At 47.8% G+C, this 17,893-nt stretch overlaps 1 protein-coding gene across 3 annotated transcripts; it reads left to right on the plus strand.

The window, feature by feature from the left end:
• Window positions 1-436: 436 nt before the first annotated feature.
• Window positions 437-12,709, plus strand: PM20D1 (peptidase M20 domain containing 1). 3 transcript variants are annotated; one of them, XM_053997969.1, is made up of 14 exons: window positions 437-632; window positions 2,322-2,408; window positions 2,968-3,200; window positions 4,698-4,784; window positions 5,519-5,652; window positions 6,090-6,209; window positions 6,985-7,060; window positions 7,268-7,329; window positions 7,574-7,652; window positions 8,687-8,758; window positions 9,439-9,607; window positions 10,279-10,378; window positions 11,085-11,240; window positions 11,453-12,709. In XM_053997969.1, the coding sequence occupies exons 1-13, from the start codon at window positions 437-439 to the stop codon at window positions 11,212-11,214; spliced, it is 1,545 nt and encodes a 514-aa protein (XP_053853944.1). In that variant the 3' UTR covers window positions 11,215-11,240; window positions 11,453-12,709. The 3 variants fall into 3 exon arrangements, with proteins under 3 accessions (XP_053853944.1, XP_053853945.1, XP_053853943.1); XM_053997970.1 differs by having other exon boundaries at window positions 11,815-12,709; XM_053997968.1 differs by having other exon boundaries at window positions 11,085-12,709.
• The last annotated feature ends 5,184 nt before the right edge of the window (window positions 12,710-17,893 follow it).

The following is a 17,893-nucleotide window of genomic DNA, read 5'->3' on the forward strand; positions in this document are numbered from 1 at the left end:
TCCCCACAGAAACTCCTTTTATGCCCATCCTTTTGGGAGCAGCACCCCGAGATATTGGGAAGAAATTCCTCCCTGTGAGGGTGGGCAGGCCCTGGCACAGGGCGCCCAGAGAAGCTGTGGCTGCCCCTCCCCTGGAAGTGTCCAAGGCCAGGCTGGAACGGGCTTGGAGCAGCCTGGGAGAGGGGAAGGTGTCCCTGACACGGCAGGGGTGGAATGGGATGGGATTTAAGATCCTTTCCAACGCAAACCATTCCCGAACTCCGCGCCTCCCCCGGCCGCCGCCACATCAGCTGCAAACTACAGCTCCCAGCAGCACCCGCGAGAGGAGCGGGTTAAACCCGCCCCTGCTCCAATCCCATTGGTCACCATGCTGACGGAGCGGGTGGCGATTGGCTCCGGGCCACGCCCGTCAGCTGCGGGCGTGCTGCTTTCAGTGATGGCGGGCGGGCGGCGGGCGGTGGCGGCGGCGCTGCTGGCGCTGGGCGCGGTGGTGCTGGCGCTGGCGGCCGCCGTTCTGCTCCGCGCCTTCGTCCTGCGAGCCCCGGCCGGGGTCCCGCGGCTCTGGGCACGGAGCGCCGGCACCGCCGCCCTCAGCGCCGGCGAGCGGCGGGAGCTCAAGGAGGCGCTGCGAGGTGAGGGGGCCCAGCGCTGTGAGCCCCCCTCGCCCCGGGACTGGCCCCTCCTGAGGGGGGACCCAGGGCACGGGGGGCGGGTGTGGAGGCGGCCGCTCCCCCGGGTGCTTTCCCTGCAAGGAACCGGGTGTTGGCTCCCAGCAGGACTAAGGAAGTGATTGAAAATCTGTGCTGGGCACTGCTGAGGCCACGCCTTGAGCGCCGGGTCCAGTTCTGGGGAATGCAGTTCAGGAAGGGCTGGAGCGAGTCCAGGGAAGGGAATGGAGAGTCCTGAGGGAGCTGGGAAGGGTTTGGAGAGTCCTGAGGGAGCTGGGAAGGGTTTGGAGAGTCCTGAGGGAGCTGGGAAGGGGCTCAGCCTGGAGAAAAGGAGGCTCAGGGGGAATTTCTGGCTCTGCACAACTCCCTGCCAGGAGGGGACAGCCGGGGGGATTTGGGATCTTATCCCAGGGAACAGGGACAGGAGGAGAGGGAACGGCCTCGGGCTGTGCTGGGGAGGCTCAGGGTGGACACCAGCAGGAATTTCCTCATGGAAAGGGCTGGAAGGGGCTGCCCAGGGGGGTTTGGAGCCCCCATCCCTGGAGGTGGCACTGAGTGCTCAGGGCGGGGATCAGGCACAGCTGGGACTCGATGATCCCACAGGGATTTTCCAACCTCAATGATCCTGTGCTTCTCCTGAGCCAGCTCTTGCCCTGTGTTGATTTTCTCCACCATTTCCTGCTTGTACACACAGAATTTTGCCAGACACCCGTGAAGGCGTTTCCAGACATGCCTTTGTCCACTGGATAAGTCACTGTTGGGATTTTCTCCCTTTCTTGTTCTTGCTCACCACTGCTGTGACCAGTCCTGGGCTGTTTGTGCTGCCTGACGTAGAAGATTTGAGGGGTTTAGCTCTCAGTAGGGCTGGCACTGTGCAGGAAACCACAATCTGGCACCAAGTGATAAAACCCAGCGTGTAAACCTCATACCTTGCTGGTTTGTCGGATTTATTGCCTAGCAGATCATGTTTGCATTCTTTTTTTTTAATGGGAAAATGAAGGCTCACAATAGATTTTTGTGTTAATTCATGAATCACACGACCTCAAAAGAATCCATTACCTCTCCTGGCAGCTGATGTTTGGAAAGGCAGCTGGGGCTGAGTTACTCCCATGTTCTGCAGGACAGGGACTGGATGTGGGAGAGCCTGTTTAAATGACAGGGCACACCAAAAGGGCCAACAAAAGCCCTGTCTGTTTATATAGGTTAAATTATAAAGCAGTATGGAGGTGTAATAACCATCACAACCTGCTTAACTCTTGAGAAAGAGCCTTGGACTGCCAAGCCAGCTGCCTGTTCAGCTGCCAGAGGAGCCTGTGGCTCTGGGGAATCAGATCACCCAAGCAAATTGCAGCTGCTCCTGGACAGTAGCATTTCTAAGGATATCATTCAACACTTCAGCATGAAAAGCGGAGTCAAATTGTCTGGAGAGATACCTTGGCTGAGCTGTTAGGAAATGCTGGTGGCTGCATGTGCACGGCCCAGCTGAAGCACATCAGTCTCTTTTTGATCGTGGCAGCTCGTGCTGTGCTGTGAAATAATGTTTAAAGCCTGGAAAAACACTCAGGAACATAAATGTACTTCCACTTTTGAAGTGCAGTTCGAGCTTTGTTTGATTTTGGTGCTGAGTGATTTCTGTCCTGTGTTTCTTTGAAGGGGCCATTAAAATCCCAACTGTGTCCTGGTCTCCAGAGGATTTGAATACAACTGCCATGGCAGAATTTGGGAGTTATATCCAGAAAGGTACTGAACTTTCAGTCTTGGCAATCTCTGCTGCTCTATATTCATTTTCATAAACAAATTGAAGAGAGCATGTATCATTCCTGAATATAAGGGAAGAGATTTTTATATTTTTCCTGAAGAAAGGCATGTCAGAAATGTCACATGTGTGTCCCCTCTGCAGCAGTGGTTTGGGGGTATCAATGGCCCCAAAAGGCTCAAAAGACTTTTTGTAATGATGGTTTTTGGTCCTTGAGATTGTTAAATGCCATACAAAAATTAAAAGAGGATGACTGCTGCTGCTTCAACCTGGTTTTTTGGCAGTTCCATCATTGCTCCCTGCAAAAGAGCTGCAGCACTGCTGGACAAGAATTCTGGTTTTGTTTAGGAGAGTTTCAAGTCCCAAGTGAGATGGATTGGTAGAAGTGTGAGAATTTCTATTCTCTACTGTGGCCAGTCTTATTTACAGCTCCCCCCTGCTGCTACCTAGCTGACAACTCCATGGAATAATGCTAAAATTGGTCATTATTGTTAATTTTTTCTTTTACATGTGTCTTTAATTATTTTTTTTTTTCCTCAACAGTCTTCCCGGCTGTATTTTCTTCAAAGTTCATCCAACATGAAATTGTTGGGAAATACAGCCACCTGTTTACAGTTCAGGGCTCTGCCCCTGGCCTGCTGCCCTATATGCTGCTGGCACACATGGATGTGGTGCCTGCTCCCCCTCAGGGCTGGGATTTCCCTCCTTTCTCAGCTGCAGAGCACGAAGGTTTCATCTATGGACGAGGAACGCTGGATAACAAAAACTCTGCCATCGTACGTGTGCTTGGTAATGTCCTTCCACAGAGATACAGCCTGGGAAAGGCAGAGGGGAGCAGCCCATCCTCTTGGCATTCACTGTTGTCTCTCTCTTGCCCCTCTTTCTGGTAGGGATAAATTCTTAGTTTGGATCAATTCCAAGTCCTGCAGTTTTCTCCCGACTTTTCCTAACGATGGAGTGGAGTGACCACCCTTACTGAAGAAAAGAGGGTTAGAACTCATGAAGAAGCAGGAGAATCATATTCACAGATGCAGATGAATTTGGTTAAATGCCAGTTTAAAGTTTTATGGCACAGGTAGAATTTGTGGCTGCCCCGTCCCTGGGAGTGTCCAAGGCCAGGTTGGAGCAGCCTGGGATAGTGGAAGTTTCCCTGCCTGTGGCACTGGATGAGCTACAAGATCCCTTCCAACCCAAACCATTCCATAATTCTCTGTCAAATGCTGTGTTTGAAACCAGGGATAGACCTTTTCCTTTTTCCCACGTGTCACTCCAAGCCAAAACTGGCCCTTTGAAAAGGGTGGGGTTTCAAATTAAATGTGTTTATTTAATAAGATAGACAAACAACCCTGCATCTTTTATGCAGCCTGTGGCAGAACAAAGAGCTGTTGTACTAAACACATTTGGGAGGAGTGGATTCAGAAAAGATTGGGAAAGATTTCTCATGGGGAAAAGGTTGATGGAAAAATTAATAAGGAAAGTGTCCCTTTGTGACTTTGATGGTGACTTCCATAGCAGCCCTGCATTTAAATTTGAACAGATGTTTAGTGTCACACAGGACACACTCCCAGAAAGTTTCAGGATGTTTAATCATCAGTTTCAAAGCCTTGAAACTTAAAAGTTTAGGTTGGGGCTTCATTCTTCTGTGAACTGCACAAGTAATTCCACAAATGGCCAAAAAAAAAAAATCAGCAATTTCAGTGAACATGGCAAAAAATGGGTGCTGACAATATAGAGGTGATAGGTGAAAAATTAAGTAATTTAAATCGAAAAAGAGAGATGGAACAATAGAGCAAATGTATTGTTTTTAATATATATATATATTGCCACAGCAAATGGTAGATTTGATTTCTCATCCTTCAGATTAAGTTTCTTGTTCTGCTTCTGTCATCTTGGCACTTGTACAGAACATGCAGCCTGGATTTGGTAGCTCCGGAGAGAACCAGTCTGGGTGTGTGGCACTGTGAGGGAACGGTGAATTCTTGGATAATTCTGGCTCTGGGGGGCTCCCTGTGCAGTTTGGCCCTGAACCAGCTGCTCTGTATTTCATGTCCCTACCCTGACACCTGTCAGAGCATTATTGATCAAAACCACTGCAGTGGCTTTTCCAAGGAGCAATATCCTCAGTGGGAGCTGTAGGAATCAAAGCTTAGCTGTGAACAGCACAAGGGCTGTGAAAGCATCACAGTTCTCTCTTCCATCACACTGCATTCTGTTGCATTTATTCTCCTGATTACCACACAGGGATGGTTCAGCACGTTCTGCTTTTCCTGCAGGGCATTCTGCAAGCTCTGGAATTCCTGCTGAGGAGGAATTACAGACCCCGCCGCTCCTTCTATGTTGGCATTGGCCACGACGAGGAGGTATTTTCTTTCCTTTCCTTGAAACAACAACAACCTGTTTGCATTGTTCCTCTAGGTAACAAGACTTAATTTTGAAACATTGTTTAGCTGGAAGGTCTTTCCTGTTTTTCTTGGTTCTGTGGGGAGATATTTTGTCAGGCCCCAGGTCACAGTTATGTATTGATTGTTTGGCTTGGAGTGATCTTCACAGAGGGTTTGGTGTGATGAGCAAAGGGAAAAGAACATTGGAAGGTGTCGCTTCAAATTCTTTTCTGCAAGGAAGGTGCAGCAGGAATCCCATTTTGGAGACAGGAAAAGCTGGGTTGAGATTCACATGGTTGTATTAAATGTTCAGGAAGAGCTGGCCAGTATGTTCCAGTGGTACAGGGAGACAGGGGAGGTGGGTTTGGTTAGGCACTGTCAAAATATAAAGACAAAGAATTATTAATAGTTGAAATAAATAGGTCTGCAATTGCTAATCTGTGGAGTTTATAGCTCTGAGATATCAAAATGAAAGCAGCAGTCAGCGACTCATCAGTGAGAGCACTCCTCATCATGGCTATAAATTCATCTGCTGTCAGGCCATTAACGATCTCCAGTTAATTTTCCTGGAAGAATCTTTTATGGTTGCTCTGCAGCTGTTCCCCAGGGGATTTCATGCACTCTTTGTGCTGTAGCCAACAGCAAGGTGCTTTCCAGTTTTCCTCCCAATGTTCTGGCTGGATCTGATCAGTTCCTCTGCCTGGATTGCACAGGTGTCTGGGCTGAAGGGAGCAAGGAAAATTGCAGCTCTGCTGGAAGCCAGAGGAGTGAAACTCTCCTTCCTGCTGGATGAGGGGAGCGCGGTGCTGGATGGCATCATTGCAGGGGTGAAGAAGCCAGTGGCTATGTAAGAGTGACCACCAGAATGTGATTCATTTTCAGTCATTAATTAGTGATAAATGACACTGTTGATGTCCCTACAGAATGTTTTCAAGACGTGTGGCAGCGTTGGTGCTGCTGGAGCTGCAGCAGTGGCACAAAGTGCAAGGCAGGGACCTTCAGCCTCTGCCTGCTGTCCATCACGGTCATGCTGACAGAGGCACAACCTTCCACTGGGCATTTTAATTCTGTGCTCTGGAGCTCTGCTCGCTGCAGAAGCAGCCCAGACTTCAGTCCTGCAGGGATCTAAACACTGTGTTAATGATTTGTTGTTGCTGCTTGAGTGGTTTTTATCATACTAAAACTATGCAGAGTAGTTATTTTTATCTGCAGTCTGTGCGTGTGTGTTTGGAATTACGTTAGTCATTTATTTGTTAATTAATTGATTCATTTATCATTGTCCAGGATTGCTGTCACAGAAAAAGGTTCAATGACACTGAACTTCACTGTGGAAAAAGAGCCAGGGCATTCATCCTTTCCTCCTAAGGAGACAAGTATTGGCATTCTGGCAGCAGCCATGGCCAGGTGAGAATTTCCCTGTCACCCGATGTCAAAAACAGTCAAAAAACCTCCTGAATCACTGATATGTGACTTTTTAAATATTTGTGTTTAGAGTCTTTTTCAAACTGCCGTTCTGTATTTGAAATTGCAGTTTGTGGCTCACTTTGAAGGGCAGAAATGAAACTCCCAGTCAAGGAACAACTGCCAGGTGTCTGCAGAGTCTTTGCACCTCAGCTGTTCCAAGTGTCAGCCAATTCTTTAAAAGCAAGACAAGTGCTGTCTGCCCTAATTTACTCTGTAGCAAGAGAGATTCCTTTGTTTGGGTGGAAGGATTTCTCTGGAATTTGTTCCTGCACATCCCTGCTCCCTCAGCTGGGAATTCTCCAAGCCAATAAACATGGAATAGAGTCATAATGTGACTGCAGAAATCTTCTCTTTACATCTCTGTGTAGATACCAAAGTGGCTAAGAAATACATATTTTAGAAAAACTGAGCATGTCCAGACATGGTGGGGTTTGTGTGCTATTTTTCTGGATTTCCATGCATTTATAGGAGCCAGGCTTTGGGATTTTTTTCAGCTGTTTCTCAAAGGAAATCTTTGCACGTGACTGGAATGCCCAGAAGTCCGTGGAGCTGTGCTTGCACATTTACTTACCAGGAGAGCAGAGTGTGATTGCATCTCCAATAACAGCGATACATTTCACAAATCAGATTCCTGACATCCTTCTGGAGCAATAACAGCCAGAGAGTTGTTTTTTAACCTTTTCAGTGTTGAAAACATTAACAATTTGTTTTGTAGGCTGGAGCAGAATCCCTTGCGCAACCTGTTTGGCTACGGCCCAGAGCTCATGACTATGGAGCACCTCGCAGCAGAGGTGAGGACAGAGGCAGGATTTCATTCCCAAATTTCTATAAGAGCAACCAGATGAAGAGTTTAGAGCTGTGTAGAAAGGATAAAAAAAGCTGATTTTTCTCCCAGATTATTGTTCCTCCTGGAATTGTTTTGTCCATATTCAAGTGACTCCACTGCGCTCTTGACAAATTAAAACTTTCTGATTCGTGGTTTTGTTTCTTCCCCTTAGTTCAAGTTTCCTCTCAACGTCATCATGAGCAATTTGTGGCTGTTCTCACCTATTGTCAGCAGGTAAGATAAGAGATCCTTGATAAACATCCCCAGCCTCTCACCGTTAAAAGATGAAGCCATTTCTAATCTTCCCAGGAAATCAGTTATTTTGTAGTTTACATAATTCAGTGGTTTCCTGTTAATAACCACTTTGTTAATTAAATAAGCCATCATTCAGCTTATTGCCTCTGGACTTATGGTACTTGTTTTTTAGCAATATTCAACTTATTTGAAAAATTGTGTTTGTTTGTTTCTATTTTTGTAGAGTGCTTGCCTGGAAACCTTCCACCAATGCCTTGATCCGAACGACCACTGCAGTCACCCTGTTTAATGCAGGAATCAAGGTACTTTCATTTGGGTTTTTCTCCATGTAGTTATGATGAGACAATTAGCACATTTAATTTCCACCTATGTATATCCAGTTCTAAGATCAGTGTGGGGCCCTGTGTGGTGCCACAGTCTCATTCTTACCTCAGATGTGGCTTGGATTTGGCTACAGTTGAAAATCACTTCCTTTCAGAAGTATCTGATCTCTGTCCATGACTGTTAAAATTGTTAATATTTCAGCATAGACAAGAAAATGTGGTTTCTGCATAATCCTACAAAGTATCAAAGGCAATATTTGAAACTGTCACAGTCACAAACACTTCCCTGACCCAGACATTTGCAGCGCAGGTCTGGGGTTTGCTTGAAGTGTGTTAAATGTGCACCTTGGACTGAGAGATAACAGCCAGATCCTGCCCTGATAAAGAGGTGGAGCTGTCCAAAAATGCTGGAGCCCTGGAAAACAAACAGGCTGCGTTTGGTGTGTCCCTGAAAAAGTCTGTGACTGAAAAGCATCACTGGGCAGGAAAAGATGCAGTGGCTGAACAGTGACACGGAGTGGCCAGGAGGGAAGCAGCACCCTGGTTCCTTGGCTTTTTTCCTAAACATTACACGTTTTTGTTTAACAAAGTTGTAATATTCAGTCTGTAGATAAGAAGAGTTATGTGTTCAATAAAAATCAGTTGTTAAGTGACTTATATTTACCTAAATAATGTGATGTAATGTGACATGAGGTAAAAATATCATGTAAAAAAATCCAGAGTTTCAGAATTTCTCAGTATACATTTTCTGAAGGTAGAGGGCTTAGCTCAAGATAAACTTCTATAGAAGTAACAGCTAACTTCATTTCTCTTGATTTGATGAATATTTCTTTGTGTATTTATCTGCATTTTAGATAGGATTTACAGTGTTTTAACACAGAAAGAGACATCACACTTGGTGGAAGCAGTGGAGCACCTGAGGCCTGCAGTTTTTGGAGCCGTTCTGAGTTTGCAGCTGGCATTTTATTCTGGTTTTCACTTCCTTTTAAACTTTGGCCCTTCCTTTTTTCCAGGTGAATGTCATCCCTTCCTCTGCGAGAGCCACGGTGAACTTCAGGATCCACTCAGCTGAGACAGCTGCTGAGGTACCCTCAGATCTCCTCAGCTTTTGTGTCAGATCTCCTCAGCTTTTGTGTCAGATCTCCTTAGCTTTTGTGTCAGATCTCCTTAGCTTTTGTGTCAGATCTCCTCAGCTTTTGTGTCAGTTCTCCTCAGCTTTTGTGTCAGATCTCCTCAGCTTTTGTGTCAGATCTCCTTAGCTTTTGTGTCAGATCTCCTCAGCTTTTGTGTCAGATCTCCTCAGCTTTTGGGATATGGAATGGGTTTGTCACCTGGGAGAGTTTGGGAATCTTGCACACCTCAGGAGGCCTGACAGGCCTGTCCAGCCCAGGGCAGCTGTGAAATGTTGTCAGTACAAAACCTCTCCCCTCCCCAAGCCTTTGCTGGAAGTTTCTTTCTCTGGAAGCTTTTTCTGGATTATTTGGATGCCATAATTTCCAGGAGCAGCAGGCTGAGCTCCTGCTTTCCGGGGCTGAAGCAGTTCAGGAGTACCTTGAGACAGTGATGTGCATCTGATTAAAAAATTCAGCTGAAGTGTCAGCCATGCACCCAGAAGAGGGACTGACACACACTTTCAGCCTGTATTTGCAGCCACAACTGACAGTTCACAGACAGATGTTTTCTGGAAAGCTGAACATCTGCTGATGTCCCTGAGGGCTGCTTTCTCATTTCTTGTGCTGCTGTTGTCTCTGTGTTTCACCCACAGGTGCTGGAGGCAGTCAGGAGCACCATTGCTGATGACAGAGTGAAGATCGATGTGGTGGAGGCCTTTGACCCCCTGCCCATCAGTCCTTGGGATGAGCAGACATTTGCAGTCCATATTTTTCAAAGAACCATCCTGGACACTTTCCCAGATGTTGACAGTGTAGTCCCAGGTGACAGCAGGCACATGATGATTATTGTTTCCTCTTCTGCTTTTCCCTCCCCCAGCACTGCCTTGTTTCCATTTGCTGTGTACTCCTCCACCCCAGCTGTTAACTGCTGGAAACAGCTGGTTTTTCCTCTTTTTATTCCGTTCCCTCTTTATCCTTTAAAAATTTTAATGTTGTTTTTTAGTAGTGGAAGTAAAAAAGCAAACAGGAAGCTGACAGAAACAATGAGCCTTGAATTGGGCTCTCTGCACATACAAAGGAATCTCTTCAGGGAAGAAAGGAATTGTGAGGGAGAGGAGGAGGTCTTCTTGCTTTAGTTCTTCTTTTATTGTTTTCATATGCAAAGCCATTCCTGCTTTTCTGTATTATTCCTTATGATCTCAGCCCCTTCCCTTTCTTGCAACTCCTTCCTAGCTCTGCAGTTGTTGGATTGAATTTTGAAGCTTAAATTTTTGGGGAGGCAGAGTGTCAAGGCTGTTCTTAGGTTGAGTTCCTGCTCCTGAAGGAGAGAATGTTCTCCAGCATGTACCAGTCAATGTTTCCAGTGATGCTTTTGGTGCAGGCAGTGCAGGACTGTTATCATTTGCTTTTCCTCTCTCCTGGGGAAAGGTGGTTCACTTTTTGAAGTTCAGTTGTTCCTCTCCTGCAGAACAACCCTGAGGTTTGTTTTCCAGGCACGTGCATCGGAAACACGGACAGCAGGCACTTCACCAACGTCACCAAAGCCATTTACAGGTTCAACCCTCTGCTCCTGAAACAGGATGATCTCCCCAGGTACTGAGCTCTGCACGTGGGCAGCTCTTGGGGTGGGCCCAGGGAAAGAGGAGATCCATGAGCAGAAGGAAACCCAGCCTTGTGTACCTTGGCCTCCCACGCTGTCAGGCCACCCATTTCCTGCAGATTTGGGTGCTGGGGATGGAAATTACCCTGGGACACTGTCAGCCCTGGCTCTTTGTTCCTTCAAATGCAGGCAGGACCCATTCAGATGTTTGATTCTGTGGTGCTGAGTGGATCTGAGCGTGCTGCAGCAGTGTGAGAGGTGTTGTTCTGGTAGTTGGCCTTGTCCTGCAGATTTATCCACGTATTTGGACGCTTGCCACTCTGAATTGATTTGAAATTTCCTGAAATTATGTGATAACAACATCATCAGGCAAGGGATTGTTTGCTTATTTAGATTTCTCATTTTATTGAGGTGCAGATGATGCAGGAGTTGAGTGTTCTGGCTCTACAGGAATGGCCAAGAAATGGCCCATTAGGATTTTTTCAAGATTAGATTTTTAGATTTTTTCCAGGCTTAGCTGTTGGGCTCTGAGCCTTTGAATCAGTACATTTGGGTTGGTTACAGTACAGTTTTTGGTCTATATTGCTGTGGTTTTCTGTTGTGCACTGCTTTATGAAGTCAACAGCCAAGCAGGGTGCTGGGTTTGTGCAATGGGGTCAGAAATTCCCCCTGGACTGAAAAATGTCCTTTTTCTTCCAGGATCCATGGGTTGAATGAGAGAATCTCCATTGAGAATTATGAGAAACAGGTGGAGTTCCTCTTTCAGCTGATCAAGAACTGTGACATTGAGACACTTCCAGAGCCCCACGCCAGCTCCCACGAGCTCTGAGAGACATCTGGGAAGAGCAGCTGCAGGTGGACTCTGGGACAGGGGCTGAAGATGCAGTTGTGTCTTGTGTATTGAGCTACAGCTGGAATTTGGGGTTTTTTTATATTGTGGTTTACATACAGATAGGAAAAGTGCTGGTTGTGTGATAGGAACCTGGCCAAACCCAACAAATATCCCTGATTTCTGCTCTCCGTGGTCTGATGTGCAGCCATTAATCTGACATTAATTTTTTTTTCAGCACTTTAAGCCTCTGAAATGGGTAATCACTAAAAATCTAAGCTATAATCAGCAGTCACTCACCACTAGAAGGTGACTCATCCTGTGTGCTTCTGACAAACTCCTTTTTTTATGCTCAATGGATCTTCCTCAGGTGAGGACTCTGCCAGAAGCTCACAGGGAGGGTTTGTGGCGTGGTGAAAGGGTTCCTGTCACTGGTACAGCCACACTGGGAGGTTCTTGCACTGCTGCTGGGCACTGCTGCTTCCCAGGGGATTCTCCCAGGGGATTCTCCCAGGCTGCTTCCCAGGGGATGCTGTCACCAGCATCCAAGGTACTCTGAGCCAGGGTCATGGCTGCACTGATTTCTGGCTCTATTTCCAGGTACTCCAGAACTTCCATGTTGTTGTGACTGAAGAGGTGCTGAAAACTTTCCTTCCCATCATTTTAGTGATGATTTTTTTCCCCTCCCTGACTCATGGTGTGGCTCAGGGCGTGTTGTGCAACAGGGTGTCAGAATAAGGGATTGCAGCTTTAAATAAGGAATTAAATCCCTGTTGTCAGCTCGTCTCTTTTGCCACTGAATCGCTTTATGCTTCTCCTTTGCTCTTCTGAGAACTTGATTGCAAAAGATGTGAAGCCCTTCAGTTTCTTCCAGTTCAGAGGGCTCAGAGGTTTGTTCCTTCACTGCCAGTGCAAGCAATTTCCACTTCCCTGCTCAGTTTTTTGGGAATCCTGGGGAAGGCAGGCATGGATGTTGACTCTGCTTCATCTTGCACTTCTTGCCTACCTATGACAGCACGAAAGGGTTCAGCATTCTTTTGGCCTTGACAGTTGGGGTTACCAGTATTAATTAGACAAATAATTTATTTAATCAGTTAATTAAATTAATTCTATCAATAAATAGTTAACAAAGTGCTGTTAGCCAAAGAAAAGCCTGAAAGCTGCTGTGTGACAGTGACAGTGTCTGTGCTGCAGGGACTGGTGCAGCACCTCCTGCTGCACAGATGTGTCTGTTTTTCAGAGCTTAAATTATGCACTGAAATGGGTGGATGTTCTGCTCGAAATTCATACTGTGAAATGTGCTGGAATGTACAGGAAATACCCTGAAATGTATCCTGAAAAACACTGATGGAACTGTGATTCCAATTCTTTCCGTTCACCGTTCTCTTATTTATTTGTAGCCTGATCTTATCACTGTGGCCAGAGGGCTCCAACTGTATCACTGAATAATTGAAACAAAACTGACAGTTTCATCTAATAAAATGAGGAATGTGAATTCTTTTCTGGTGATTATTTAGACTTTTTATGTAGCTATGTAATTGCAGTGAAGTCATTTCCACACCTGAGCAATCCATAAAGTTTCCATCAAAACAAACCCACCTATTTTCCAGCCAGCTGTAATCTTTGCTCCCTTTTCTACACAAAATCAGCTCACCCTGGCCAGGCATTGTTGGGCAGTAAATAGTTTGCATCTTTTCTGGTTTGCTGCACTTTGTGATTTGTTCAGCCACGTGTCTGTGGCTCTTTTGTGGAGGTGTCACTGCTCCTGTGAGCTCCTGTGTGCAGGCACAGCAAAAGTGATGTGTCAGGGCACAGCACTGAATGGAACTCAGCCCTGGCAGTGGGAGGTGCAGAGAAGGATTTGTTGTTGTTTTTTCTCTGGCAAATCTCTGTAAAACTGAGTTTAAAGCTTTTGCTTTGGCTGTGGCTGTATGGGGCCAATATTGTTTAACAGCTGATGGTTGTGCTGGCAGTCAGAGGGACTGGAAAAATGGGAAAACAGGGAGAGATGGAAAAAAAATCTCATGAGAGAGCAGAGGTTGTGAAAATCCTGACCTGGGTCACACTGCTGTGGTGTGGAAGGAGGGATTTCTTGCCTGTTGTACCAGCAAATGTGTCCTAAAGACATAAAACATCCTTTATATTCTGTAATCTTCCCCCAGCCAAAAACCCCTCAGCTTGTTCTGCTGAGGATTGTTTCTTTAAAAGAAGAAGATGCATTTTGCTGCTGAAGGAAAAGTGAAGGGCAGAGGGTGCTGGGAAGGCAGGGCTGGGTTTGGCAGCTCCTGTGTGAATGTGTGCAGTGAGATTTGGCTGGGGCAGCTCCTTGCAGAGCTCATTAAGTGCAGCTCAGCCAGGCCTGGGATCTTGCAGTGCCTCTGCACTGGGGACGTGCTCAGCAGAGCTTTGCTGCAGCCTCAGGGGCCACTAGAGTGCTTTAAACAGACCCTGTCCTGCAGGATCCACTGGGGAAACAGCACATTCCCATCTTTACCCACTTTCCCAGTCCCTTCTGATGATTAGCCCTGCTTCTTCCGTGGGGCAGCTTTGCCTTTGTGCTCTTAAGCCTCTTTATTTTATCACATTTGTTGCCAGGTCGTGGCTGTGTGACACAGTTCCAGGGAGTCACTCAATGTTTGGTGTCTGCACACACCTCCTGACTGAACAGATCCCTCCCTTCCCACCCCATTTCACGTCATTTCAGGAGATACTTCTGAAAACATCTTTTCCTAAGTGGAGTGTGAAATCCACATCAATAATAACAAGAATATGAATGATGCCTTTTCTGTTAAGATCACCTCCAAGCTTGCATGGTGTGAGCAGTTACTGGAGAGTGCCCAGCACATGATGAAAACACTGATTAATGACTCCAGGAGCTATTCTTTTTGTGTTGCAGTGAGTCACTGTGCCTGGAGCAGGGAGAGCAATTACCTCTGACTCAGAGGAGGAAGGAAGGGCCTGATTTTCTGCTCTGAATTCAGGTAACTCAGTCATACTGACAGATATGATTGGAGCACTGTGTTAGCCCAATTCCAGCGTGCGTTCCATCCATAGCAACTTCCTTTTTCCCCAGGTCTACACCGTTGATATTCTTGTGCCAGCACTGACTCCAAGTGAGCTGTGTGCAGTTGTCAGACTGCTGTGGGCCAGCTGAGCCGGGCCTGCTGCACCCTGGGGAAAAGGTCACATCCCACACCTGCATTTTCTAAAGAAAGCTCTGTTGCTGGGCTCCCTCTAACAGAACTTGGTTTATTTTCAGCCCCAAGTGGCCGTGGGGAGTTCAGGCTCAGAGCTGGAGGAACAAGGTGTTTACAGAGTTGTTTCCTCCAGCTTTGCATTTGACACTTGGATTCTAGGCTCCTCTTTTGCTGTTTCATTTGATATTCCATGGAGCTGCTGAAATCCATTTTCTCCAGCAGGTGCTGTGAGAATTTCCCTGTCTCAGTGCTGTGGAGTGAGAACCTGCAGGCTGCTCAGCCACAGCCCCTAGCAGCCCGTTTTGCTGCTAGACAGGAGAATTCCTCACCTGCAGCTCAGCTGTGACCCTGAATTCTCTGATTTTCAGTGCTCTTTATGCTGCTGCTTGAGCCCTGCACAAATTCTTGCCAGTCCCTTCAGTCCTTGCTGGTGCCCTGGAACTTTTGCAGAATTTTTGTCCCTTCAGTCCCGAATTCAGGCTCTTGAATCAACCCTTCAGAGATGTGCTGCTGTGAGGTCTCTGCAGCACTGGCAGCTCTGTGCCACCATCTCAGGGCCTGCCGTGGTGCAGAAGTGCTGCCCAGGGGATGATTTTGCTGGCTGAGCAGCTCAGGGAGGGCTGTGTGACACTGGAGCAGGGGCTTGGCTCGGCTTTCAGCTCCCACAGCTTCCCGGGACAGCGGGAGGCAGAGATAAAGGGCTGCTGGGGAAGGGAGGGCCCTGCTCCCTGCAGATCCCTCTGCTGATTGCAGAGCTGAGCTCAGAGCTGTGGTGGGGGGCCCAGAGGAAGCTGCAGTCACTTCTCAGCAGGAAGGAAAATGACCACATGGAAGGGTGGTTAGAGCAGGGGGCAGGGGACAAAGGGAAAATGCTCTTTGGCACTCAGGGATTTGCCATGGGGTTGGTCACAGGGCAGAGGGAATCATGCAGCTTTTCCCAAGGTGCTTTTCATGCCTCTTTTAATTTATATTTTTAACCCAGCACAATGGTGTGGTTCATTGCAGCCCTGTAAATACTCAGATCACTTGAACATTGTGCCTGGCCTTGCACTACAGACATGATCCCGTGGGGTGGCCTGGCTCAGATATTCTGGATCTGATGTCCTTCCACTTGGATTTTTAAATGTTGGTACTGCAGGACTGCCTTGTTGTATGTAAACATGTTAATCCAAAGTCCTCTTTGGGATTTTGAGAAGTGAGAGGGTCTTCATGGAGCAGGAAACAGGGGGGAATTAAGAGATTATTGTGTATTTTTTTCATCATCAGTCTCTGGTCTGGCCAGCCTTGTGGTATCTGTGTTTTCTTCAGCCTAATTCTGACCATAAATGAATTCCCTCCCAGCCCATAACTGGAACAAAGCTGACATGTGAGGCACATCCCCAGTGGCTCCATGACAGGTGTCCCTGTCCCTGCTGCCCCCCTGGATCCGCTGACCTTGTGGAACACAGGAAAGCCAGGCCCAGGTGCTCTCACGTGGCCACCAGCCCCAGGGAGGGACCTGCCAGGGGCTGCCCTGTGTTTGTCACAGCAGGCCCAGCACGTGGGGGACACAGGAACACAGCTGGGACCTTGGAAAAAAAGGATGGAGATGGGTTTGTTTGCTTCCAGGCTGGCAAAACAGAACTTCCTGGATCTGCATTTCTCCCCCAGCTCAGGGCCAGCTGCTGACGTTCTGCCTGCCCTCGTGAGCTGCTTGTGCCCTGCAGTGACATCTGAAGGGGCAGATCCTGTTCTGTAACCTGCTCAGGTTTGTTTTCCTGCTGAGATTCCTGCTTGCAAGGAATTAAGAGCCCAGTTCCCTCAGGATCCTCGCTGAGGAGCAGCTGGGGCTCCATTTATGTTGTGACAGGTAGTGGGGGAGCCAGGACAGGCAGCAAAGGCACCTCTCAGGGCACTGACACTTCTATATCAGGATTTTTTGAGTGACTTTGGCCAAACCCTTTTATCCTGCTGGATTCTCCTGTGAATCCCCGAGGCCATTCCTGAGTGCTGGCCCAGAGCTGGGCAGTTCAGCAGTGCCAGAATCTCGTGGCTGCTGTAAAACACATGGGCACCACATTCCACGAGACATTCCATGATCCAGCACAGCTCAGTGGTCAACTCCTTCCTGTCCAAACATTTTTTGTTGCCTTTGCTACCTGCTCCCTGCAATTGGAAACCCAATTTCCTGCCCTTTCATCCTCTGCTTTTTTGATGTCAGCCTCGCTGGGGGGAGGTTTTATCTATTTCTGTTTTCTTGTCTCAGGCAGCTTTTGTCCCCACACTTCCACTTCCTGAGCCTGCAGCTGGGGAGCAGCGAGGTCACATTTGGGTGCACGTGGTTTTTGGGGAGGTGAGGGAAGAATGGAGGCTCCATCCCGCGGGAGGGATGGATTTTCCGAGTCAGGAAGGAAAGATGAAGGTGGAAGCAGAGCCTTGCAGCCAGGTTTGTTTGGACAAAGGAGAATGGAGGCTGGGCTGGAGGCAGGGTTTGGAACTCCAGTCCCAGCTGGAGTGTGGAAGCTGGCTGTGGCTGGAGTTGTGTCTCTGGATGTCTCAAGTTTTCCATGAGGTTTCTTTGCTGGTGGAGGTCCTGAGAATGAGTGAAATTACCCCAAAGGCTCCTCATCCCTTGAAATCCCAGAATCCCGGGATGGTTTGGGTTGGAAGGGACTTTACACTCGTCTATTCTACCCCTGCCATGACAGGGACACCTTCCACTGTCCCAGGCTGCTCCAAACCCCATCCAGCCTGGCCTTGGGCACTGCCAGGGATCCAGGGGCAGCCACAGCTGCTCTGGGCACCCTGTGCCAGGGCCTGCCCACCCTCACAGGGAACAATCCCTTCCCAATATCCCATCTAACCCTGCCCTCTGGCACTGGGATGCCATTGCCCCTTCTCCTGTCACTCTCTGCCCTATAAAAAGTCCCTTTCTCAGTGCTGCTCTCTCTAATCATCTGTCCTGTTCTGCTCCACAGGTTCCTCTCATCCTCTTCTCCAAAAGCACCAAATATTCCAGGAGAATATTTCTCCTCCAGGAGAACACCTGGCTGTGCCCAGTTCTTGACAGGAGCAGACAGAACTGAAGCAGCAGAGCCCAGAGCTTTGGGTCACAATGGATCCCTGCCCACGACTGCTTCAGTTTCCTTCAGGGATGAAGTCAGCAGCTCCAGGCACGCCTGAGTGCCTGTATCCCTGTGGGAATGTGGCTCCCGGGCTGCCCTCCCCTTCCCCCACACACTTGCGGTGTCCCAGCCACCCTTTTTGGCCCAGAGCGTGTCTCCAAGGCCTGGAGCTGGGGTCACATCGTCACCCTGAGTAATAACTCGCTGCTGGCTGTTTCCTGGGAGGAAAGGAAAGGCAGGAAGGAAAAGCAACTGCTCAAAATTTCCACTCACGAAAAGAAAAAAAAAATAAAAAAAAAAAGGGGAAATAAAAGGAAAGCATGAATCAGAGGAGCTGGTTCATTCAGGAACACAGAATTCTACAGAGCAACAAGGACC

The sequence above is a fragment of the Vidua macroura genome, chromosome 24 (assembly GCF_024509145.1).
Source record: "Vidua macroura isolate BioBank_ID:100142 chromosome 24, ASM2450914v1, whole genome shotgun sequence".
Lineage (NCBI taxonomy): Eukaryota > Metazoa > Chordata > Aves > Passeriformes > Viduidae > Vidua > Vidua macroura.

Excerpts from the sequence above, each read along its gene's own strand:
- PM20D1 (XM_053997968.1), top strand. The coding sequence starts at position 437 with ATGGCGGGCGGGCGGCGGGCGGTGGCGGCGGCGCTGCTGGCGCTGGGC. Across the intron at positions 8,759-9,438 it reads CAGCTGAGACAGCTGCTGAG|GTGCTGGAGGCAGTCAGGAG; the intron begins GTACCCTCAGAT and ends TTTCACCCACAG. Across the intron at positions 9,608-10,278 it reads TGTTGACAGTGTAGTCCCAG|GCACGTGCATCGGAAACACG; the intron begins GTGACAGCAGGC and ends TTTGTTTTCCAG.